Consider the following 26,810-nt stretch of genomic DNA (forward strand, 5'->3'; position numbering starts at 1 on the left):
TATATATATATATATATATATATATATATATATATATACATATACATATATACATATATACATATACATATATACATATATACATACATATATATATATACATATACATATATACATACATATATATATACATATACATATATACATACATATATATATATATACATATACATATATACATACACACATATACATATATATACATATACACATACATATATACATATATATACATATACATACACATATATACATATATATATACATATGCATATACATATATATATATACACATATATACATATACATATATACATATACATATATATATACACATATATATACATATATATACATATACACATATATACACATATATAAATATACATATATATAAATATACATATATATATGTATATATACATATATAAATATACATATATATATATACACACATATATATATTAAACCTACATGAATCACAAGAATGACATAATTTCAGGAACTCTTAAATATCTCAAGGTGAAATGCGTTGTGCAACAGCTTACTTTAGACTTTTCATAACTTTATTCACATCTTCTCAAACTTTTTCATTTCAAGGACTCTCCAGCAGACCAATTTAATCTGAACTTACCCCCATCTAGTATGATTTTTTTATCAAAAAATTCTGTTGTGTCCCAGTCTACACAGTCTACTACCTACTCTATGAATATATAGTCTCAAGCTGATGAAACACAGAGCAACTTTTAGAGCAATCGTGCGGGGCAACGTTGCCATCAATGGTAATGAGTAAAGATTACAACCGTAATCCCCTTCCCCCACCACCAGGCCTGCACCGCCGCTATCCGTTCAAAACATAGTCGGACTTGCCACCAGTAACATTGCCCGGCAACATTGCTCAAAAAGTTGCCCAGTGTATCATCAGCTTCAGTAAAATGTATTCTAGGAATTTGACTGCAGAGGTTCACATTCTAGATGAGAAGTTTGAACCCTATAAAAACCCATATACATTTCAAACTGAATTATTTATTCTAATAATTGTGAAATTACTTAAATGTTTTGTTGTGAACGCACTTTAATCCATTAAAGTAGTCTTGGACCCTTAATGGAAGAACTATTTACAAACAACACCTGTTGAACTTATGACTTTCTGCATTCAAGTAATGTCAGAGCTCCCATTAAGTGGATTATTTAAATATTAACTCTAAAGGTGGTAAGTTGATCTTTGTGCCTAGATGTTCAACATAAAGACAGCATTAAAATATATAATGAGGCTTTGGTAGAGAGACACATTGGTTTGTCAAATATACCAAATGCTACTAAAAACTGAAATGCAACAAAAGTTCAGTTATACAACTTAGTACGTGGAGATACAAAATTATGCAAGCATTCTATTAAATGGAATGGCAGTGGGGTGTGAGTCTGCGCCTTCCACTCTGTCTCAAAGACTTTTTCATTTTTACGATGCACTAAGGGAGTTGGCTCTCAAGGTTGAAGTTCCACCACTTTATTGCAGGTGTCAAATATGATATCATTCTCTTTTATCGCCCATCATCAAGGAGGTAGCTACCTCATGGCATTTAAAGCCGCACAGTGGAGAAGGAGGGCCTGGGAAGCCTGGGGGCTGCCGGGCATGAGGAAGTCACTGAGACGGTTATCTTTATTAGCTACCACCGCTCCTCACAACACACACAGACACGTGCACATTTAGGCACGGATGGTTACACAAATCCCCTAGTAAGCAAGTGTGTCTGCATGCATGAACATGTGCAGGTATACAGACACACATGAACACATGTGATCTACAGTTACTTAGCTGCAATGATGTTAGCTAGTCAGTCAGTGTTGTCCCATGTCAGTATGATCGAAACTCACTACTCATGTTAACGCCTCTAAAACATGAACATTTCAAAGATTTGAAACCTGAAATTAAAAAAACTAATTTTCCTCTTGTCACATATATAGATGGCAGTTTCGTTCCCAGAGTTTTTCTGCTGTATGGGTCACTCTGTCTTAAAAAGCTGCCAACTCTTAAAAGAATTTTATTAGTCCCCATTTTAATGAAGCGTTTTAGTGCTGCAATATTCTAAATGCTGTTTCCAGTTTTCAGCTGACCAAGGGCAGACTTTGGGAAAAACACTGAAAACTTTTAAATAGTTTGGCGTAAAAATTTAACAGTTTAGAGACTGAATATGCATTGAAAAAAACAAATAACAAAACATTAACACAGATTTGTGTTAAAACTTTCAAGTTCATTCTTGACCTTGAAAACACCTCAAGGTCCATTTAGTAGCTCTTCTGGAGCTTTCAAACTGTATTTCAACAATGCCAACATGGCCAACATTACCGAGAGGTACTTAAAGTGCTTAAACTGGAAATAATAAATGGAAATTTGAACCTCTTCCATTGTATGATTACTACTGATGACGGTCATGTGATGTGTTCTGAAGCTTTGGAAAATCTACTAAATGGACCTTGAGGTGAGATTGACTTGTTGAGTTTTTATTTTAATATATTTCACAAAATGTTGCTAGAACTTGCTTCACATTGAAATACAGCCATTTAAGTGTCGTTAGATAACGTATTTTTTGGAACCTAAACATTCATCTTTTCATCAAGATATAGCTCAGGTCAAACTTGACATCTTTTGACCTGCAAATCCCCAAATCAATACTGGATGCCCACTGACTCTTGTTCTTGAAGAATGTTTTCTGAAAATTCTGTGGCGAGCCAGCATGATGCTTCTTTGGTGAGGAAAGAGGATATATGTCCCAACCCGCTGATCACTGTAACCCTCCATGTCCTTCTGCCCAGCCTCCCATCCAGCCAGCTGCCTGCCTGCTGAGTGCAGCGTTTTGGATGCCCGGTCAGGACGAGGCACGTTGTTATCTCTCTGCCATTAATCAGGGAAAGGGTTTAGGCCCAGCCAGCTGAATTATTGGGAATATTAGAAAAGCAATTAGTAAAGCCCACGGCCGACGCAGATTTAACGAGGTTAGAGTTAGTGTTGGGCAGGCAAGGTGATAGGAGCGGAGGAGAGGCAGGCAGAGATGAGGAGGGAGTGTTTAGATAAAGACACTAAAATGGTTAATGCAGGAGAAGCAGCAGGGAGGGGCTGGGGGGAGGTATCTGTGGAGGGAGAGAGCGGTGCAGCGGTGCATTGAGAGTCCGGGTTCATAGTCTCCCCTCGGGGGTCTCTTTCCTCTTACGCCGGCCCTCCTGATGCCTGCTACTCCATTAATCACACTGATGTATCGCAGTAGTCTGGGAAGCAGAGAAAAACAACACGACTGGATAACCTGTTGGCTTGTGTGTGTGTGTGTGTGTGTGTGTGTGTGTGTGTGCGGGGCTGCAAACACCTTACATAAATCCGTCATCACCACAGGACAGACTATTCGAGACAGCAGAAGACAGTAGAACATATATGTTAAAGGGTCAATTCACCAACCTAACAAAAAATATACCGTGTTACTTTCCTCTAGTTGTATCTAGTCATGCAGATAATTTTGGTTTTATGTGCCCAGGCTTATCTGATGTTTCTGCTGCCACCCATTGTTTGAGACCTTTGCTTCATCCTCAATTTCGCCCCTTGTGAAATGACAGCACAAGAGGTGCAAATAAACTTGGACAACATGTGATAAGCTGCTGAGAATAAACAGGTTACTAATTTAAAGGCCCACTTGTCAGTATAAGATCAGATTACTTGAAATATGAAATATTTATATTTGAAAAGATATTGTTTCTGTAGTCATTTTTTTTTCTTCTTTTGAGCAGCACCTTGATATTTCATACACTATTTTTACTATTTGTGCGTCAGCAGAAGTCTCAGAGGCGAATATGTCCAAACTTAAAATTATCCGCACAGTTAGACAAAGGGTAATTGAGAAAATATGTTTATTCTGATTTGTGTAAAGCAAGCTTTTACTAAAAGTCTGACAATGTTTAGAAGCGGCTTATTAACTCTTGTAGTTTGGCTCATTTATGCAGGTGAAAACCAATTTTGTTCTCTTCAACAAAGTTGGCCTTTCTTCTGAGGGCAAATGGCTGCCTGGATTGATACTAAAATTCATCTTTTTCTTAATGTCTTCTCTTGTGGTATGAATAGCAAAGAAAGGAAATAATGGCAGAGTGCAGACAAGTCCGTCATGCTTAGTCAGACTTGTTTTGACTACCTCCTGAAGCTGAAACCCTTCTAACCACACAGAATGTCAATTTAACCGAGACTCAACAGTAAATGCAACCATTTTCGCTCTGGTTCATACCAGAGAGACTCTGTAAATGGGACTGTCCCCTGTGTCCCTCACCCATGGAACACAACACACAAAACCTGAGCGCACAAGTTTATAAACCCGTCCCTGTGTGTGTGTTTTGTGCAGGTACACTATTGATCGGCGCACAGACATGGACAGAGTGTTCAACATCCATGCGGGCAACGGGTCAGTGTTCATCCTCAGGGAGTTGGACAGAGAGGAGAACGCCTGGCACAACATCTCCGTCATCGCCACGGAGTTCAGTAAGTGCAGCAAGACGGGAAGCAGATATTTCTTCCTCTTATTCTTTCAGCCAAATTGGATTTTTGGAGTTGCTGCCAACCCCTGAATGTTGTGTGTTGTCGTGGAAAGGGGGTGTTTTGAGTACTAGAACAGTCACTGCCAGTTCACCCAGTATTAGCTGGTAGGTGTTTGTTTGTTTTCACACCTTGAGTAGCACTCGAATGGCCTTTATTTAACTCACCTGCTGAGAAGCCCAGGCCTTTATTTGAAACCAGCCGACGTTATCAATACCTAACCTGACCTTCCTTCATGTGTAGGCCTACCTGGTGTCTTAAAAAAAAAAGAAAGTCAATTTTCATTAATACAACACCAAAACCAGTGTACTCAGCAATCGGCTGATCTGAGTTTTTCTTTTATTATTTCTTTTTCTTTATTAATTTCACTCGTATTACTTTTTAAAAACTTTTTATGAAAAATTCAGTTTTTAAGTTATTGTCAATTAAACAACACTTCCTGCTGATTCAAGTGAAAAGCTTTTCAGCCCTTTGAGTGACTGGAAAAGTGTTTCATTGACAGTAACTTTTTTCTTTTGTCAGTGTACTTTTTGATGTTAAATTAAAGGAATTTCCTGCACAGATGCTTAACATGTTCAACATTACAAACCATTTACAACAGTTCAAACCCCAGAATCCCTCATATCTCTATGTTGTAGGATTTTAATGTACAAATGCAAGAAGCAACAAGTTTCAACAAGAGTACCTTAACGCAGATCGATGGAACAATAGAAGTAACTGCAAATAAAGAGACAATTAGAGCAGAATGTTTGTTAAAATACATGTCAAAGATTGAAAGGTTTTGAAAGCAGGGTGGTAGTAAGAATTAGAAAAATAAATTTGAAGGATTAAAAAAAGATAAAATAATATAAATATATGGAATATAAGTATTAAAAGCTACATGTCACAGTTTCAAGGGAAACTAAAATAACATTTTGTACAAGTTCGAGTGCAAATATAAAAAGGAAATATGCAAAAGAGCTCAGAGCAGAAAATTGGTGAGTATGAGATGTCTGTTATAATGATGGCATTACTGTCATGTATTATGCTGAATGTTTCATGTAAGCTCTTATAGTAAAGGTTATACAACCCACCTTACTGTTTTTTACTCACTCACTTGTTTTGAACTTTATCTGTTCATTATTTGAAAACCAGCGTTTGTTTGAGAATTTACAGTAATTCTGATTGGCTTTAATGAATCCCCCAATCCAATTTGAGTATTCATACATGCAGGAAAAGACTTGGAGTGGAGTAGAAGTAGAGACTGTTGAAGAAATGTATATATATGTTAGTACTTTTGCAAGTTATTTACATATAGTAATTTATTTTACATGTCACATATAATTTCTATCACTGTAAAGAATAATGTAAATATGTTAATGATTCTGTTGTGTACTGACAATGCTTCCATTAATGTTTGCATGGAAACATGGGCAAAAGCTACACACACACACACACACACACACACTATGATACAGTTGTGTTCAATTAAGAAATAATCATTAATGTAAATTCACTGTGTTCCCCTTTGTGCTTCCCAGACAACCCGCGACAGATCAGCCGCGTGCCTGTTTACGTCCGAGTGCTGGACGTCAACGACAACGCTCCGACATTTGCCACCAATTATGAGACATTTGTATGTGAGAACGCTAAGGCTAATCAGGTTGGTATGACCGATCACAAACCAGTAGCCAAGGCTTTGTTCTGACGTCGGATTGGGATTTAGGATTGTGCGTCCGCTTCCAGCTCAGCATGTAATGAGCAGACCTCAGTGAAAATTCCTAAATCTGTTTGAAGAGACCTTTTTTTATTGTTATTTTTTTTTTGCATGAAGCTTGTCACCTGCAGTTGTTTAAGAGGTTTAAAAAGAAACTGCATTATAGACAATGTGTTATAATGTATGTAATACTCAAACACAACATCACAGTTTTACAATTGGCCCAGTCTTTTTAGTTGTACTTCTGCCATTTCGTCAAAATGCTGAGAAACAATTCCACCACCTATTTAGTGTTGACATTTGGATCTGAACCAAATGTTGCTGTCTCGAGTTTATCTGGGCTCATAGGAAGTGTGATGCCCCAAGCCCTGACTTGTTACATTTGTACTTTGTAATAGTCAAACAAAGGAAAAAAACTCTCTATACAGAATATTATCTTTTACATACTGGACCTCAGCAGCAGTGGTGGAAAATCACTATCATACTAATATAGTATTAAGTAAAATAATACTAATACTAATAGTAGTAATACAACAACAAAAGTACAATACAATGAAAGGTACTCATTATGCAGAATGACTCAATTCAAAATATTAAATATTGCCAGATCATCAGAATTTATTTATTTTTTATTTCATTTTGCATTAATCAGAGTCTGCAAAATAACTAGTAACTAAAGCTGCTAAATAAATATATTGAAGTAAAAAGTGTAAAGTTGCATAAAATGGAAATACATCAAAAACAAGAACTGAATAAATGTACTTTCCATCACTGCTCCACTAACATCGTGCTCACCTATAATAGGTGTACATGTGATTAGTGCTGGGTGGCTTTTTTGTGTCTTTCCATTTTGACTGTTTGCAGTCAGGGAAACTCTGACGTTTGTTACTTGTTAGCTTGCCATTAACTATTGCCATTTTGAAGTCCCCTAAAGACCAATCCACTCATTTAACCTGAATCAACAGCTGTTGTTCACATTCAAACACCAGCCATGCACTAACAAGCTTGCACCGGTGGCGTTTTACAGCTGGTGTCGGCCATCATGACAAAAGATGTGTGATACTGAAGATAATATAGAAACATTCAATATAAAATTAAATATACTGTAATACAATATTTTATCAATATTGCCTCCTATTTATAGCTCAGCCAAACTGGAATGTTTAGCTAATCAGATACTAGCACACTCAACACATGAACTTCAGTTGGGTTTGTCAGTGGTGAAATGATAAATTCCCAGTTAAACACAGCTTAAAAGTGTCTATTGAAAACATCTGAGATGGTTCTAGCATGTGGTTGAATTCAATAGCTAATATTGTCGTGTTCCATCTATATGGCTGCTAGAAGATTATGAGTTACTCAACTATTTCTGTTTCTTATTTCAGAGGATACAAACCGTGAGCGCCACAGATCCCGACGAGCCACTCGGAGGACACAGATTCTTCTTCAGTCTTGCACAGGAGACTGCTGGGAAGGCTAACTTCTCTGTCCGTGATAACAAAGGTAATACACTCTCAGCTGATGCTTGCGATCATCAGATTAACATCAATCTTCTGTATAATATTCCTCTAACGCACTTATACCTGTTGTTAAACTTAACCACATTTAATGTTGTACCGTATGATGTATGATATGACTGAAGTGATTTATGGTTTTACATACAGCACTAAAAGCACATTGACAGAGCAAATGAAATTTCTAGGAGTTCATTGAACGATTCAGTCAGGTTATTGACTGCTGCGCGGTAACCGTATATCCTGTTGTTTTCAGACAACACGGCCTGGATCCTGACCCGGAGGAACAGCTACAACAGTCTACAGAAGAGCATCTACCACGTGCCTGTGGTCATTTCTGATGGCGAGTTCCCCATGCAAAGCAGCACCAACACCTTGACAATCAGAGTGTGCACCTGCGACCGCGAGGGCAACATGAAGCTGTGCAACGCTGAGGCACTCACAGCGCGGGCGGGACTCAGCACGGGAGCTCTGGTGGCCATTTTGCTTTGTGTCATCATTCTGCTCAGTGAGTACAGACCGATGGAGAAGCGCTCAAGACGCACCTGCAGCTCACTCATGCAAAAACTTGTTTTTCAATCTGATCTTTATTTAACCAGTGTGGCTTCAGCGATATTTTTTTTGGAGTGTTTCGTGAAGTTATGCTCGAGAGGTTCCTGCTACAGCAAACCTCTCAGTTTTGTGTTTCACTCCTTAATTTGATTCATCGCTTCCTGTGGGCGGAAAATTCCGCCAGTGACTAAAAGTGACATGTTAATTTGATTTAAACAGCAAAGCAGCAAAGATCTATGGCATCACAGCTGTGCTTTAGGATAAACAAGACAGGTGCTTATTTTTATTCCGGAAAACTTATGCCTGGTGCAGCTGCATTATCTCAGGGAACACCATTACTAGCTGTCCTTTAAGTCGGGACACAGTACAGATGTTTCAGTGGAGGTAGTATTCTTGCATCACACATGGTTTATTTCCTGCAAATACAAACCAACGTTTCAACCTCAATCACATCAGAATATTCTCCAGGATAAAACAGCAATGGCAATCCAGGGGAATTTGTGTGCAATTGCTGAAGAGATTTTTTTTGCCCCAGCGCCCAGGTTATACAACTAGCTTTAGGGCCATGGAATTTCCAAGGCACATTTCAATTTGCTCCAGTAACTGTATTTTCAATGACCTGCCTATGTAGCATGCAAGAAAGCTTTTGAACTGGATAAACAGAGAAATACTGATTGACTTCACCTTTGACTTAATCCAAAGGGGGCTAGGTCAGCTTCACATGCATCACTCAAATGTCATAATGCTGTAGAAGATACATAAATTGTGTTTCTAGCACACAATGTACTTAAACTGCATTCCTTTGTAATCTTAAGCAGCAGGGGCCCCGAGGATGGAAAAATACATAATGCATCCTTGTGGTAGCTGAGCCTGTTCTACAAAGTCAGACAAAGTCCCTGAACATCAGTGAACACTCATACAACATCAACTATTCCCCCTGGACAGTCACTGGCCTTCAGAACAAGGAGAAGGAGCATAGAAACAACAGCAAAAGTCACCTAACTCTGTTACTTGTTCCCTTTGTTTTTGTTCTCCATGTAGTGATTGTGGTGCTGTTTGCTGCCCTGAGGAGACAGAGGAAGAAGGAGCCTCTGATCATCTCCAAAGAGGATGTCAGAGACAACGTTGTCAGCTACAATGACGAAGGGGGCGGAGAGGAGGACACTCAGGCCTTTGATATTGGCACGCTGCGCAACCCAGAGGCCATTGAGGAGAGCAAGCAGCGGAGGGACATTGTCCCCGAGACCTTCTACCCTCCAGTTCGACGGGCTGTGCTGCCCCCAACCCGGGACAATAACGGGGATGTGAGAGACTTCATCAGCCAGAGGCTCCAGGACAACGACAGCGACCCAACGGCGCCGCCTTACGACTCCCTGGCCACCTACGCCTATGAGGGAAACGGCTCTGTAGCGGAGTCCCTTAGCTCACTCGAGTCGGTGACCACCGAGGGCGACCAGGACTACAACTACCTGAGCGAGTGGGGACCCCGCTTTAAGAAACTGGCAGACATGTATGGGGGCGACGACAGTGACAGGGATTCCTAACGAGAGCCTGGCACACAGACAGGGAGAGAAATGTGAAACAAAACACGTTTAAAACATTTGGGCAATTCTGGTGCATGTGTGGCGAGAAAAATGGCGAAAGGACGAGAAAAGAGCACCATTTGTCCGAGTGCTCTTTCACCGCCATCGATCACCATTCAGTTGTACCTCCGGTGACCAGACGTAGGCTTTGTGTGTCCAGTCAGTGTTAGTTGCATTTTTTGCGAGGGTGCTGTTAAAAGAGACTGTTTGTGTGTATATGGGGTGTACATGATGCCCAAATATATCTATACCGATATTTTCTTTTTTTTTGTTTGTTTTTCCAAAGCTGCGTGTGATGGACACGTTCAACAAGCAGTTTTGTAAACCAACAGATATGCCTATGTATTTTTCAGTGTTTCTGGGACAAAAAAACATGCTGCATATTGTGAGTTCTATCTTAGCTTGTGTAAGTACGGTAATATGATACAATACGCTGTACAGTTGTTTTGTTTTTTTGGGGATTTTGATTGTCCAAATGATCCCCTCTTTCAGCGATGGCTGCCTCACATTAGCCACTTATCCACAGTTGTGCTTGAGTTAATTGAGACAATTTTGGCACTGCCATCTCTGATGAAAATGAGGAATCTCAATACAAATTAGATGGCAGAGATGTACATCATCAAAACATGTGTTAGCTGTGGCACGTGGCTACTGTTCTTTAAAGCTTACATGAAGCTGTGGTAAAGGAATGTGGATTTTACAGCCAAAACAAACACCCAAGTTTGTCATTTTTGTAGTATGTGATATTCATCGTCACACAGCTTTGAGCATTCGCTGTGCGGTTGGCCCAAACACCAAATCTTTCTTTATTGAGGTGAATGTCTTCAAAACCATTTTTTTCTGTGCAGCCAACTCTTTCAGTACATATATTATTTTCTACGCTACGACTGGTATAAATTCACCAATCTAATCTGCACCAGGCTCAGTTAGAGGAAAATACTGGTCTTTTTGGACTTTTCTGCTCATCTCGACCGCAAAAATATGTAAATGTTTCACTCTGTACAACACCATGTAAGTCACAATAACCCCCATTGCTGAAAAGATGCCACTGAGCTTCAAACTACGGTATCACAGTTAGATTAAATGAAATATCATGCAATTTTATTTTCTTATAAACATTATCCTGCAGCAGGAACAGATAACGTTTGGTTTTAAAGTGATTTAGATAACAAAAAGGAAAACAAAGAAAAGAAGCAACATTGTCAAATTTCCTTGAGACATCACAACTATGAATAAACACTTTTAAAATAAAGCGGTCTGGTGGAACTGGGAGGGCAGAATGATATCAAGATATATCAAGTAAATATTTCACTCTGTACAACATGGTAACTCCCAGTGCTGAAAAGATGTCACTGAACTTGAAACTACGGTATCAAAATGAGATTAAATGAAATATCTCGAGGACGATTAAAATTCATCATGCAATTTTATTTTAAATGGTTCATTTTATCTGTTCAGGTGATGACTAAAAACAGGAAAAGTAGCATTCAAATCAATGTATCAAGCAAGAAAAGTATACACGTTTTTACTTGGACTGTGTCACAGTAAGTATAAAAGCTTTACAGAGAAAGCATCAAAGTCTATAATAGGAATCAAAAGAGTTGCCTTAAATTAGAAAAACAAATCTACCCAATAAGAAATGGCCTGAAGACAAGGTTGTCTTTATTTTGGGGTCAGATTCTTCTCCAAAAGAAATAAAAATAAAAGTTCAAATGACCTTCTAAAATGCACAATATGACATACAGCAATTAAACATTCATCAAGTTAGTTTTTCTTTTAAGGTAAAATCTACACTTGTTTCATGAAGACTGTGTCCTAAGAGGGGCCCTGCAGTCGAATGTACAATAATGTAAAATAGCAGTTCAGTAATGGAAATGTGCCAAAAAGCAAAGGCCACCAGTATTTTCCTTTAAAAATCCTCCTATTTCTGTACTCTGTTCCCTGCCCTTCATTACATGTCCCGTATGTAGTGCTGAACATGAAGCCAGTCCAAGTGTTTAGGCTTTACCCAACTGATTTCCTGAGGGATGAACAGCCTTTTCCATAACTGCGCTCATCAAGCGGCACCTGACCTTTTGAGTGTTGTGGAATAAGGTTCTTAGGTGAGGTGTGTCCTCAGCTGAGGGAGAAGGTCAAAACATTATCCTGCAGCAGGAACAACAGATGACCGGTTTTACAGCAATTTAGAAAACATAAAAAGGAAAAAAAAAAAAAAAAAGTTGCAACATTGTCAAATTTCCTTGAGACCTCACAACTATGAATAAACACTTTTGAAATAAATAAGTCTGGTGGAACTGGGAGGGCAGAATGATATCAAGGAAAAAAAAACAGAGCAGCTAAAACAAGATCTGCCCTCACTTTAGCAAAAGGCCAACCTGTGAAGAGGCTGACATTTATCAGACATTTGAAACAGTAATAACAAAACACAATGGCATAATTGCCACAATGGTACACTTTTTCTCCCTGTACTCTGAAGCGGGCTTGACATCAACAATGGTGCAGCACATTAAACAATCCAACTGATAACACAGTGGTTGGAAAATTCTTTATGCTCGGCTGTTGTATACATGTGCTCTCTTTTTTGCCCCCGTGTTTTGTTTATTAGCTTGTTGCTGGAGCTCCCATTGTGTAAGTGGCCATTTCAGACTGCGCCAATGTTGCTATGATAAGCATTTAATGGGTTTAGAAACCCTTCACTCTAAGAAAACTGCTTTTCTGCCTCAAGGTACAATGTGAGGTCTCAAATGGAAATCACCATGACAGCAGCACACACCAAAAGCATTTTTTCCTTAAGTCTTCACTATTTTCTGTCTTCATACAGAGTGTCAGCGTGTCGCCATTACGAAGACGTGCTTATGTTTTCCTATGGAGAGTATAATTGCCTCCAAGCATTGGCGCCATGCTCAGCTAAGATAACAGAACATGTCGCACATCGTAACGTGCCGCACCGCCTCAGCGTATTTTTTTTATTAAGTTGAGGCAACTACATGGTGACGCTGATGTCTTCTTTCTCCAGATACAATAGATCTGTGATTGTTGATGTGTAGACATGGTCGGCCTCGGGGCTCACCTCTACTACGGTATATTATGTTGGTGACAATGTGATTGAGCAGTCGAGTTTTGTTGATGTAGAAACTATTTGAGAGGTTGTGGTAGTGTAAGGGACCCTACATCATTGGCCATTCATCAATCTGCTTTGTAAAATGTGATATTTTGTACTGAATATTTATATGACACGATTAAACATCTTTAAAATCAGACACTCTATTTCCTTTGTGAGGTATTCTTCCAAAAAAATACAAAATAATAATAATAATTAAATGGAAGGTTAATAATTTGGTTTATTTACATAGCAGCTCTAGTGGAAAACTCTCCTTTTTTTCCTCTGGTCGTTGAGGATAATTGAACTTTTATCTGAAATGTGATGGTAGCCACGGGCTAGCATGCATGACATTTACCATCCTCACAGGTATGTATATATCATCAACAATAAATCTCAGCGTAAAAGACCCAACTCTACATGTTAGATAGTAATTCATATGACGGCCGTTGCTAAATAGCTGGATCCAGAGGCTACTGAGCTGAGGAAATTGTTAAGTTAAGACAATCTATAATTAAAATCTGCCAATCGGATTTGGAGAGAGGTTGAAAAAAGAGAGACGGGGAGAAAAAAAAAAATTAAAAAATTCACATTTTGATTATTCGAGGATGAGTGGCAGATGTGAGACAGATGGTGACATTGTAGTGATTGAATATAATTGACTCAACCCCTTTTCTGGCTTAGGCCTCTTAGCAAAGCAGGTGAGGATTACAGTAAATGCCAAATAATCTGATTTATGACAGAATCTGAAACTTTATTTACAATACTAGCTTTGATGGTTTATTTAGCATGACATACACCATTGCTCCTGGTTGAAAAGTTAGGCAACTCAATATTTAATGATTCAACAACAAAAGGCCACGTTGACAGTGCTCCAGTACTAAACAGCATAAAACATGATTTCTAATTCTGTTTGCCTTCTGTCCAACTTCAACTTTGAAAATCGTAGACAAAATCTAAAAGACACATTAAAGCGTTATGGCAACCCAGCTAATCCCCACTTGTGTCCCATCGATGTTCATGTAGAATGTAGAACAACAGTCACTCGTCGCTGCTAAACTATCGCAGCCTCGCAATCAACTAGTGGCATCTCTATCTTGTCAACGCTTGCCTGGACAGCTGCCACATTTGCAGAGAGAGCTCCTTAATGTGGATGCGGGTCTTGATTGGTGCCGTCACTTCCTGCATTCCTCCACCTCGTCGGTCTCCTTCTCCTGCCGCTCCCGCTCTCGTCTCATCTCCTTCAGCTCCTGTCTGTATTTCCGCTCGATGAAGCGCTTCTGATGAGCCATCTGTGGGAAGTTATCTGGTACAGGGAGAGGCAGAGCAGGAAACAGAGAGAAGTTGACCAAGGAGAACAGATAGAGAGAGAGAGAGAGACACACAGCCAGGGGTGTGAACAGACAAGGTCACTTTACAACTGGCGAAGACAGCAATTTAGGGCTCAAATTGAACAGACTATAGATTTCATAGCAACTGTCATGTTGTCACTTTGGTCAAATGAGTGAAAATGCTGCAGGCAGTATTGCGATTAAATTGCCCCCATGTTGTTATTTCATTAATAATGATGAAGCAACAAGAAATTAGACAGGCCTTGTTTGGTTTCAGCACAATGACTATGAGATCTGATAGCATAATTACAAGTGAACATTTCTAAATGAGATCTGTAATAAGATGGCAAAGTTGTGTGACAGCAGGGAAAATAAAACAAAAACAGATACATGCTGATAGGATGTTAACATATAGACCAAAATAACAAAAGAACTTGCTCCTCCTGCAGTTGGAGCACAGATGATCTTTAAAAGTTTTTTTATTCGTCTCATTGTGATTTAAAAACTCACTTTAAAAAACTGCTGTTGACAGACTGCACTGCCGGACTTCTTTTTATAGCCGACAAATGCTACTACCTGTTGTCAACCAGTTTGTGGCACTGGCTACATCAGCCATTAGCTTCCAAAGCCTTCTGGGTTTTCTGCACACCGCCAACTTGGCTGGAACCACATAACCAAAATTTGGGCAGATACAGAGTGAGCCTGGGTGGATTCAAGGGCTGAGGAAGTGGAAGGTGGAATGAAAACACAGAAATGCACCTAAACTTGTTTTGAAATCTCAATCAAGAGACAACTTAGTTAATGAGGCCTTAATGTGGCAGAAAATTACTTAAAATATTTTTGACTGAATCCCTTAAACAATTTCTGTTAAGCCAGGTCCTGGTGGTCATTGGTGGTACTGCATATGTCAAGCCACTTCCAAACTGTGTCACAGTCCTGTGAAAACCTCAAATTTCTCCAAAATGTCAACTTTTTATGAGCCGAGAAAAAAAGTTTCAGCTGTAAAACTATTTCGGACAATTTAATGGCTCTCTAGAGCTGTTATTAAGGTTATACCTGTGGCTGCAACTAACAATTATCAATAGGTCTGCTGATTGTCTACATTAATCTTCAATGTAGAAGATAGTGAAAAATGCCCATTAAAATTCCCCAAAGCCCAAGATGACATATTCATAACATCTTGTTTTGTCCGACCAAGTGTCCCAAAACTAGAGGTATTCAACTTACAATCACAGACTAACAACAAAAATGGCAAAATTCACATCTGATAAACTGGACCCAGAGATTTTTTGTTGTTTTGCTGAAAAAAAATACTAGAATTCTGTAAATCTACTAACAATTATTTTTGCTGTTTTGATAATGTTTTCAGCTGATCCATTCTGATCGTTTATTCTGTTTAATATTTAAAAAAAAATTGTGTAGATTGCCCATCACAAGTTCTGAGAGTTCAAGGTGACATCTGCAAATGTCTTCGTTTGTTCAACCAACTGTCCAAAACCCAAAGATAATCAATTTAAAGTGTTATTTAACAGAGATATTTAACATCCTCTCCTTTGAAAAGCTGGATGTAGAGAATGTTTTGCACCATCTTTTCACTATTTTTGCTTCAAAAATGACTGGAATGATTAATCAACAAATTACTTATTTCTCTTTCAATCAGCTAATCATTTCAGCTCTAGTTAAAATGTAGGAGAATCACCCAACCCACAAAGAACATTTAATCCTTTGTCTTAAGTGAGAAATTCAAAATACCTGGATTTCACTGGAAAGCGACGACCGGCTGTAGTTTTTAGCCATGACAGCTGGTACTCAGTTCAGCCCGATGACCCACCAGGTAGTTAACAATTTTAATATTCACAGCTTAGGTAATTTTCTATTAAGTGTTTATATTACTGGGTCTACCCACTGCACACTTCAATTTAAAACAGCACGCATGACAGATGCCAGGTGGATTGTGTCAACTCGCCGAGGCACAAATTTGACTGTGCAGTTTTTCCGGTCGCTGACCATGACCATGCAAAGCTGAACAAATTAAAAATCAGTCTTTCAATAACTTTTCCCATTGAATTTTTAAAGTCAGTCTGTGATGGACTCGCAATGTTCTGTACCTCAATAGATCTTTTTTGCGTGGCCTTTCTGTTCTGTGATTTATTATACTTACTGTACCTTAATGTGTGTTTGAACAGTTATTCATCATTATTTTGCCTCTGTACTTCAGAGTTTGAAATAAGCGGTAAGGTAAGACCACAGACATTCTGGTATAATTTGACAATGGAAGAATTGTAGCTCTTCAATACATTAGTTTTAAAACAATATTTTGGACTAATAATTCATCAAATTTGATTGTTAATGTCTGCTGATGTCTATGACCCACAGACACTTTACTCTTTCCTGATAAAGCTCTGTTATTGCTGTTTGGGTTTAGTTACCCTTAAAGCTGAGAGTCGGCACTTTACCTCACACATTGTTTCCTTTTTAAATCCAATGTGCTGCAGTATGGAGCCAAAACAACAGGAAATGTGTCACTGTCTAAATACTTAGGGCCTGCGCTGTATCATGGGCAGATAGTGTATATTATCCTCTGATAAATGTGAAAATTTAATTATTACTATTGTCCAGACAGCGGACTCACAGCTGATAATATAGCACCTTAGGGTTTGAGCCAACTATTCAACTATCTGGTGTGGATTTTGTGTTTTCTGGAAACGGCTGCTGTCCCACTGCTGTAGACCCATATCCACGGCTGGAGAAACACACCACAGGAGCAGAAGTAAAAATGGTTCTCACATGTTGGAGCGACACATTATGCATCTGGATTGTGCTTAACCTTCTCTCTAAGCTCTTAGCAAATCAGTTGTTTGAAAACTCATTACTCACAAACAGTTTATTTAAAGAATGACTAAATCGAAGGTCTGTTAAAGAGCACAGTTAAAACCTTTTTTGTGTGTTTCCTCTGTTAAATGAGTGAATTGTTTGACAATTTTGAAAATTATCATTTAAGTAATTTATCAAGTTAGGAATGCAAGATATGTTCTATTTCCAGCTACTTCAATGTGAAGATTTGCTCCTTTTCAGTGCTTTGTGTCATTTTAAATGAACCATTTTCGGATTTTAAACTGTTAGTCGCACAGAAAACACACACGTTAGTCACCTTGAGCTCTAGGAATGTGTAAGCATGTGTGAACACAGTATATGGCCTCAGTCAGTACCCAATAACAACACATTCTTCAAATGAATGGCAAGAGGAATTGGTTGTGTACAACTAAAGGCAGAGTAGTATTTTAGCTGTCTGCAATGAGTTCCTCCTATGAAAGAGGAAACACAGACAAAAACTGCAATTCACATATGTGTTTGACTTGTGAATGAATGAAAAGCATGTAGAGATGAGTGACAAATTAAAGCAACATAAAGTGTCTTAGTAAGGTGATGGGCCACCACTGCTTTAATGCACCTTTGCATTGACTCTGCATGTCTCTCGAACATCATTCTTTCAAAAGAAAGAATGATGTTCGAGAGACTATCATCCTGGTAGAAGCGACTAGGATAGATATTTTTCATCTTAGGATAAAGGTGATCACTCAGAACAACTTTGTACTGATTTGCAGTGACCGTTCCCTACAAGGGCACAAGTGGACCCAAACCATGCCTGCAAAATGCACCCCCACCGCATAACAGAGCCAACAGATCCCCTCTCTCTAGAGGGTCAAGCATCCGGGCGTGTCCCGTTCTCTTGGTGCACTCACCCAGAATATGGTGAAGGATGACTCATCTGACCATATCACTTTTTCCCCCACATCTCTGCAGACCAGTGCCTATGGCTTTTGCACCACTGAACTCTCAAATGTGCAGTCATCTTTGTAACGAGGGGTTTATGCAAAGCAACCCTAATATAATATCTCTCTCTATGCAATTGTTCATGGAATGTTCTTACTGACAGTCTGATCCCTTCCTGCTTTGATATTTTTACCTGTGAAAAGGTTGGACTTCTGTTTTACTTTACATATAGCACTAATACACAAGCTTCACAGTCATCAAATGTGCACTTATTTTTACCAACGTCTTTCCCATACATATAAATGAAGATGTCACTTTAGTCACCTGTTTCTGTTGAAACCAAGCGGGAACCTCAGGGTCTGAGAAGTGCCCTAAACATACATTCTTTCTAAGGGTCAGCAGGGGGCGACTCCACTGGTTTCAAACAGTAGTCAGACTGGATTAGACTTAATGGTAAAATGACCCTACTACCCACTTGATTTATTCCCTCAGTAAACACCTTCCTGATGAACTTATGGTCTCAATTAGTGTTGTAGTCAAGACCGCTTAAACCAAGACCAAGTCAAGACCAAGACCAGAGTTTATCTAGACCGAGACAAGACCAAGACTTTTAGGGGCTGAGAGCAGTTGAGACCAAGACCGAGGGAGGGTGAGACCGAGTCAAGACCAAGACCAGTTCCCTGCATTGCACGGCACGCAATAAAATGTGGAACGAGATCATAGGTACTTCTCAAAGTGATCTGAAAGATCTACATTCCCATTAAAACACCCACATACAAATACTAAGAGCTGAAATCAACGTAAGCATCCTCATTCAACACTCCTATTCCATGTTTACTATCGCGAGGAGGGGTGACAGTCGTTATTGGTAACAACACATTATTATTTAGGGTAATTGGTTGCATTTGAAGCAATACGTTTTACATCCAATCAAAGTTACGATGTTAACAAATCGGACAATGCTAAAGCAATTTATTGATATTCCCAAAGGTGGTCTTGAAATAAAATCCAGAGTCCTCAATGTCCGAGACCGAGAAAAGACCGAGCACAAAGGCGGTCAAGTCCGAGACGAGACCAAGACCATCAAAATGTGGTTCTAAGACTGGTCTTAAGACCAAGACCGGTCTCGAGTATTACAACACTAGTCTCAATGTCTAGTTGCAAGCCTTGTTCGACACAGCATCATGGTCATTTTGTAAATTATGGTCCCATTTAGAGGAAAATAGATAATAAAGAAGCGTATGCTTTAAGGCGTGGCTTTCTTGTGATTGACAGGTTGCCATGGTAGTGACTTGTCAATCAGGCTAGAGTCAACTCGCGTCCACTGCACTGTGGACATTTGACCGGCGCCTTTGTCACTTCTGATGCCTGGTTGCAAAAAAACAAGATGGCTACGGCCAAAATGCCAGACTTGAGCTTGAAACACTTGCCAGTTGAGCAGCCTTTGCGACTGAAGCTCCTGCCATCTGTGTGTCCCAACAATTACCCCTCTTTCAAAGTCACTTAGACCTTTTTCCATACTGATAAAAAATCAAAATCAGCAGGGCCTGCTCAGCATTTTTATACATGCCACAGAGCATGATTGGATGGTAATTGCTTAATTGTACCATGCAGTGCACCTGTGTAGAAGCATCTGCATTCGTTATGTTTCTCCACTCATTTATCCAGGTTTTTCCTTTCATTTGTCACCTGTCTGTATTCTTCCTCTTGCAACACTCTTCAGTCGTCATTATGGCAACAGAGAGGAAAAGTGCAAGAGAACTACAATATCCTATTAAAAAGCAGACGGATCAAATGACGAAAAATAAATCCTGAAGAAAAAATACGCTGAGAAAGAAAATTATTCTGTGACACACACATGCATGGGTACACACAGAAACACACAGTCTATTTCAATATGCTTTCGGTGAGTAAGGAACACTTGGTGAGCCTTGGAGAGAAAACTACATATTGCAGTTAAAATATGGAAATCACCAGCATTTTTCCCTGGGAGATGACTGGAGAAGGCGGGGGGGGGGGGGGACTTTGGCCATTTCCATTGTTTAACATGCACCACAAGGACAGGCGTCAAAAAATAGGGTTGCTAAAGAATTCATTTCAGTCTACGCTGGGCATCTCAAAGACATATTTGCGATGCCCAACACAAGTATGTGTTGGCAGCTGTGAATTCTCAGTTCAGGAGAAAAGCACCTTTGAGAAACGGCACATTCTGCATACTGATTACCTTTGGTTGAGGCGTTAACGCACTTAGCTCGGCTCATGTGTTTTGTTTATCGACAACGCAGTAATTCCTCTCAAGGACGGAGGCTGCTGTCTTGAGATTCGGGGTGTAGCGGTTTTTCGCAGCAGCGAGGCAGTTGCGGGCTCGGCAACAACGCGGCCTGTTGTGCCCACCGACAGCAGTGCTGAAATGCGCGCTCACACAGCAGCTGGATGTGGAATCTGTGATGAGGGATCAGCACCTCTTTTAAGGACACAAGAACATATAGTGTCCTTTCACTTAGGCATTCACTATTCAGACTAAGCTCTGGCTGTGAGATGACTCCACAATAGACTGTGCTGGCTGAGTCGATCACCCAGAGCTCACGCGAACCACATCAGTCAACAAGCCAATAGTGCGCCTGTATAGCGGTGTTGATGAAGGGATTTCCCTGCCATGGCAAAGGGCAGACAAAAGACTCAAGCCAGAAAAATGAATAGAGATTGTGCATACTGTACTTTACTTTGCCTCTATCCATCCAATGCATTTATCCAGAGATTAAGGGGTTTAGAGAAAGCTGAGGGAAAAAAATGTAGTCCCCTTCCAGCTACTAGCCAGATCAAGGCTCCTTCTCTTATTCAACAGATATTGCATTGTTTGAGAAACAAGCAGCTGCAAGGAAGCTGTAAAAAAAAAAGAAAAAAAAAAGGGGAGGCGATTGAGTCTTAGAGAGAGATTGGAGACTTTAAACAGAGACAGTACTATCTGAAAGGATGAATGATAAATGGTTAAGCCGTTCCCATGTATATTTGATGTCGCCTTAGATCTAACAGCGCATGGTGCATGGAGCCTCAGGGCCTGAGGAACTCTGCACCACCGACTCCTTCAGTCGGCTCCGTTACCCTACCTGGCTGCTCTCAGCTCGATTTGTTTGCACTCATGTTTCTCACAGTCTGGGCCTTGGTTAACATTTAATTCTGCCTTGACAGATACAGGCAGGAGACTGTCAAAACGTGGGCCATCAAATAATGAAATGTGAATCAGCTGAGCCACCAGCGGATCGGCTACAGACAGCGCACACACCAAATATTGGGCCCGGTCTCCTTAATGAGCTCTGAGCTGTCTGACTGAACACAACCACGTCTCTCACCTCTCCCACACCGCTGGATTCTGTCTGCCAGGAAAAGCGCTGCAGCAGAAACAAAAAGTTTAATCCTGCTCAAAGTGCTCCTGATACTCGAGGAGGCCTTAAATAAAACATGGAAATGAATCCTGACACGTTGTGGGGAGGTGTTTTTCGATCTGAGTGTAACACAAGGTAGGGCTGTTGTACAAGAGGAGTAATGGTGTAGCCAATGCTGCAGTGAGGGCCAACAAGACAATCAATGACGAATTACATGACACCAGGGCTAATGTCCTTGATTAGTCTTGCTATGGGAACAAATGAAGCGAAGCCCTTGACAATCACACGAGAGACAATGCGGCTCCAATAGGAGTTATGCGTCAGGCAGTTCTGCAGCAGATGAGCTTGAGCCTCATTATATAAGCTCATGGTCAGGAGACCATCCTTCATCCACACACATCCTTCAAAAGCGTGACTGAACCCTGCTGACTGATGCTGCATACTTATCTCAAAAAGAAGATGCCCAACAATGGAATAACTGGAATCTGAAATGTCTTGCTCAGAAGCGATTCATTTAGACATGAATAGTGAATTGAGAAGAAGTTATTATCTGACTACGTTGCATAGTAACATTGACATCTGAATAATGAGTGCTAGTTGTGAATGATGGATGTTGGAACAGATATGATCAAGCACAGCCAACAATTCCCTGGTTGAGCTCCTTCAGCCCGGTGCAACCTTCAGCTAATGACTACTTTTGTTATTGAGTTATCTTTTTTGACAAAAGTTTGTTTTTGTTTTTTTTGTTTTTTTACATTTGAAGCTTCCATTGAGGTTTTTACTGGATTTTGTGTGAATGCAGCAGAAATGCACAGTGCCGACGTGCTTGCATTTGAAGGAAAGCTGCGCGGCACTCAAACGTTGATTTAGAATTTGAATGTCAAAGTTATGAACGAACTTTGACAATAAGTTAAGATCAGCTTAATTGGTTTTTTGTTTCTCACCCATTTTCTTAAAATTAGATAATCAACACACTCACAACAGGTTAAAGAAAAGAGTACATTCAAGCCGAAGCTGATGGATGAGCTGTAAATTGGCAGGTTAAAATAAAATGACAATACAAAGTCAAACAAAGGCGAACTAGAAGCATTCTGCGCCGAAGGAAGACTTGGAGAGATGATTTTAAATCAACTGACCTTTTAAAAGGCATTGCTAATCTACTCACATGAAACAGCAATTTATGAGGGGGGAAATGTTCATTTACTAGCAATGAGCATCTATCAATCATGGTGACAGAGGTGTACACTAGGGAGAGGAAATGGGAGGAATTAAGGGAGAGAGGGAGACCCAGGAGAGAGTGTGTGCACTGAACTACGCCCCCTGATAAGGAGGGAGGGAGGTGAGGGAGAGAAGGAGCCAGAAGCAGACAGAGAGGGAGACTGAGAGAACGGCTTTAAATAATAACATCCTAGTGCTAATGTTTCATAAAAAGCTAAAGCTTGGGCGCACAAACAGTATCAATCACAAGTGGCTGGAGGCCTCATTTATGAGCCAAATGAAATCAAAGTTTGACCTTCCTGCCCTTTCCAAGTTCTACAGGCCTGTTCCAACAAAGCCATTTGTGTTCACCTCCAGCTAATTAGTTGAGTAAAGAACAAATTGTACATTTGATTAATGTGGTGGTCATACGGATAGCAAGAGAGTTCAGTCCACAAATTACACTTGAAAACATACCCAACTCCAACAAACTCAGTGTAATGTATGATATTATGCATCCACATACATATGCATTGAGTATAAGAGGCGAATAGGAGATGATGGAAAGGGCTTGTGGATGTTCCGAGAGCACTGTAATCGTATTTTTACTTGGCAGTGAATGAAACATTGTAAATGCCTAAAAACCACTACCTATTTTCTTTAAGTGGTGGTTGATGACAAGATGAAAAACAGCCAAGGAGTGAAGGAGTGCGTAGGGAACGCATCAGCCACACTCCTTCAAATCTGAAGAGGAGCTCTGAGCACAGGAGAGTCGCTCAGAGTGTGAAGCCTCGCTCTCGTGGTCTGTACAAGGGCTCGAAAACACAACAAAAAAATACAAACTTTACACGGCCCTCGACACAAACTTCCTGTGGTCCGTCAGGATGATCGACATGCTCAAGGATGCTTAGCTTCCCCTGTCCTCATTTTATTGGTTCTCCATCTCTGGCTAGGCCTCATGCCCGTGCTCTGGGCTAGCACTTCAAACAGCCTAATGTTCTATATGTAGCAGCCAACCGGCTGGTCAGGCCACAGCTCTCTGCCAGCCATCTTGCATACTGTACAGCCAAGGCTAATATTCAACACTGAGGCAAAGCGCGTGAAAGGCTTAAAGTGTAAATATCTGTATGTGTGTGTGGTGGGGAGGGGTTCAGGTTGCCAAACTCACATTTTTCGAGCGCATCCATCGCAGCTCCCATTTCCGCCTGTTGGATACTAGATTAGAAATATTTTAAAAAGGAGAGACAGAGAGAGAGAGACAAAGAAAGACGGGAAAATACAGGTCTTTAGCATATTCAAAATGTCCCTTTTTTGAAATTCTGTCAAAAAAAAAAAAAACAGGCCCAATATTGAGCGGATTATCAAAAGTGCTTTATATTTGTTTTGAAAAAGCCCTTTTGCCAAACAATCCCAGGTAACACAGTGCACACATTTCAAAAAGGTAAGCCTATTGGCGGCTCTGCGCTGGGCACTATTTACGCCTGCAATTCACCGTCCCTCAGTATATATTATGTGCTGTGTGATCATAGCCCAGCAGCAGAGGTGGCTGGCAGCTTAAGTCATGTAAATACAAAAACAGTAAGCTGTCAAAGATCCTATGGAAGGGACAAACTTATCGCCAGCTTAGAGCAAGAGAGAGCGCTTTCAAGTAGGGGGCTATGGTTGGGATTTCCAGGAGGGGGGTGAAAGATGTTTGATGGATTTAGGTTTCATTTCTCGCAGGCTCAGCTGCAGCTTTATTGTCAACCCCGTCAACCCTGAAAAGGCCTTCGCGCAGAGATTCACTTTCTTTACTTTACAAAAGCATGAATGTGATCGCACACAAAGGTGTGCAGTCACACACAAAAACACACACACATCCCTGTCTTGCTCTGAAAACAACATCCCAGGTATATCTAAATGCATCCCTAGACGCAGTGTTGTCTGGTCACAGACTCTTCTACTGCACAAAGTGATATTTCCATAACACAATTTACGTCAAATCAATAATGAATCGATTTATTTTCATTCTGCATAATGTCTCTCCCGATAGAATAGGGCAACAAGAGCTTAATTGCTATAATAAACACCATCAATAAAGCACAGCCATTATTCTCGAGCCCATTAGCGGTGCATCGAGAAGTGGAGGGCCTGTTATATTGTACTGTCTTACTCACCTCGGGCCTTTGCCACAGCCGATTCGCTCCCCTTTGAAATACACGGCGACCGTGTAGGTGCGGGCGTGTGAGGGCCCCACTGTCTGCAGGGTCCTGCAAATTCAAACACAGAAATATGGGATGAGAAGGCGGAGGGTAGAGTTGACAAATAATAATAATAACACCCTGGGGGAAAGGTACAAGGACACTCAGGGACATTGTCCTTCAAAGAAATAACAAGAATAAGGGAGGTAAAAAACAAGTTTTCAATTGGAACAAATATAATGCATCTCAAGCGGTAGGTTGAGAGGAGGGGAATAGCGCTTTGATGCAGTGGCGTGCTTTGAGAGTGCACAGAAGCCATCTGAGGGACATATAAACAACTTTTAAAGCCTCCCCATCTCCCCACACACATCATCTTCAGATACCAAGATCTGTGTTTGGTAAAAAAGAAAAATAAAAGATGTTGGAAGAGGAATTGAAATAAAAGAATGACAATAGTCTTTGAGACCCACGAGTCTTTGGTGCGCTAGAAGGGTAAACAATGAATAAGCTAAAAAGGGACCAAGAACACGAGAGGGATGACAAGAGAATATCACTCTACTAATTTGCAGATGTACCTCATTTAAAAGGGGGTGGGGGGAGTCAAGCTGTCAATTTTGTTACATTTCTGCAGGGACATTTGAACAAGACAGCAGACAAAACTTGGGAGATGTTTGAAATGTTAACATTTGCATAAACATCTCAGACCCAAGCTGTGAGTCACCTAAATTATTCACAGACAATTTACTTATTTCAGGAGAGCAATCCATTTTTAATGCAATGTGGTCACTTATGACACCTTATCAATAATTCAGCCCCCTTTCTCACTTACAAATGAAGATGCACATAGCATGTGTGGAGCAAATAAGACTCTGGTGTGCCATGTTTTAGCCAAATCTCAACAGGGAGAGCGTGTCACTTGGAATTATCACGCTGCTAGAATAACACAAAACGAAATGGAATGAAAAAGGAAATCTGTGAGCTGTTGGGAAGTTGTCAAATTAAACGCTGCACACAGATGGAAGTGTGCGAGGGGAAAGAAAATGTACACGTAAGGGATCTGTACGAGCTTCAGCTCACTCTAAAAAGCAGCCACTTACGGACTACGGCCATTCTCTGCACAATGTGAAAGTGTATATGCGGCTGCTCCCTGGTGTGTCCTGCCCCGACGACATGTACAGTAAAGTGATGGTGCTGGGTTCAAGTGTGAATCTGTCATCAGCCAGACACATTCACAAGGGAACCTTTAGCAGGGGGCTCGGTGCATTAACTCCTTTCTGTGTCCTTCCCTGCCCTCCGTTGGCCATATAGTCTTTCTGTCTAACTCACACCCTTGTCTCACACCCTGTGTGAAGACCGTCCAACAGATTTGACGCCTACAACTGTTGTATGAAATGCTATAAAAAGGTGCATCATTCTGTCTCATCGACCAACCGGGGTCAGGTCAACTCATGAGGAGGTGAAGGAAGTGCTGAAGATTATGGGCAGCTCCTGCGTATTTGTCGAACAGGAACAAAGCAAGTAATAATTACAGTCTTCTCTGTGGCAAAAGCCTCAAGTTCATCAGTGGCAAGCTTCTTCAAGTCTGTTCTTGTGTACGTGTGTTGAAATGTTGACATTCAAGTCACCCAGGGGCTCTATTTGTTTCTCGTTCACGTTCTTGAGGGCAATAGAGTTGGAGGGAAGTGTTGATTGTTGTGTCAGAGTTGTGCTGTGTCAAAAATCACCATCCAACAGGCAGAGGGAATAATAAACAGAGGAGCACTGGAAAGACATTCACATAAATATAAAGAAGAGAGAAAGGGAGGAAGAGGGGACCGATTAAATTATGTTTTTTTTTTTGTGGTGTTCATTGTACATAAAAGTGCTCCGTCAGCAACTGCCCTCGCACATCCAGCCGACCCCCTTTTTTTTCCTTCAGAGAAGACACTGTTTG

General features: G+C 40.3%; 2 protein-coding genes across 6 annotated transcripts in view; one reads left to right on the forward strand and one right to left on the reverse strand.

Annotated features, from left to right (window-relative positions):
- Positions 1–13,151, forward strand: part of LOC123964331 (cadherin-10-like) — a 39,769-nt gene extending 26,618 nt beyond the window's left edge. Inside the window, exons 7-11 of the mRNA XM_046041385.1 lie at positions 4,377–4,513; positions 6,088–6,209; positions 7,649–7,766; positions 8,034–8,285; positions 9,371–13,151. Coding sequence (XP_045897341.1) covers positions 4,377–4,513; positions 6,088–6,209; positions 7,649–7,766; positions 8,034–8,285; positions 9,371–9,873 — 1,132 coding nt within the window. The 3' untranslated portion in view covers positions 9,874–13,151. The remainder of the gene's footprint in view (positions 1–4,376; positions 4,514–6,087; positions 6,210–7,648; positions 7,767–8,033; positions 8,286–9,370) is intronic.
- Positions 13,152–13,745: 594 nt separating this feature from the next.
- drosha (drosha ribonuclease III) overlaps positions 13,746–26,810 on the reverse strand; it is an 88,337-nt gene continuing 75,272 nt past the window's right edge. For all 5 annotated transcript variants that reach the window (XM_046041028.1, XM_046040951.1, XM_046041204.1 and 2 more), the window contains 3 exons: positions 24,854–24,946; positions 23,866–23,912; positions 13,746–14,318 (listed from right to left, as the gene is read on the reverse strand). In XM_046041028.1, the coding sequence (XP_045896984.1) occupies positions 14,188–14,318; positions 23,866–23,912; positions 24,854–24,946 (271 nt within the window). In that variant the 3' untranslated portion in view covers positions 13,746–14,187. The remainder of the gene's footprint in view (positions 14,319–23,865; positions 23,913–24,853; positions 24,947–26,810) is intronic.

The sequence above is a fragment of the Micropterus dolomieu genome, linkage group LG01, assembly GCF_021292245.1.
Source record: "Micropterus dolomieu isolate WLL.071019.BEF.003 ecotype Adirondacks linkage group LG01, ASM2129224v1, whole genome shotgun sequence".
Taxonomy (NCBI): Eukaryota; Metazoa; Chordata; class Actinopteri; order Centrarchiformes; family Centrarchidae; genus Micropterus; species Micropterus dolomieu.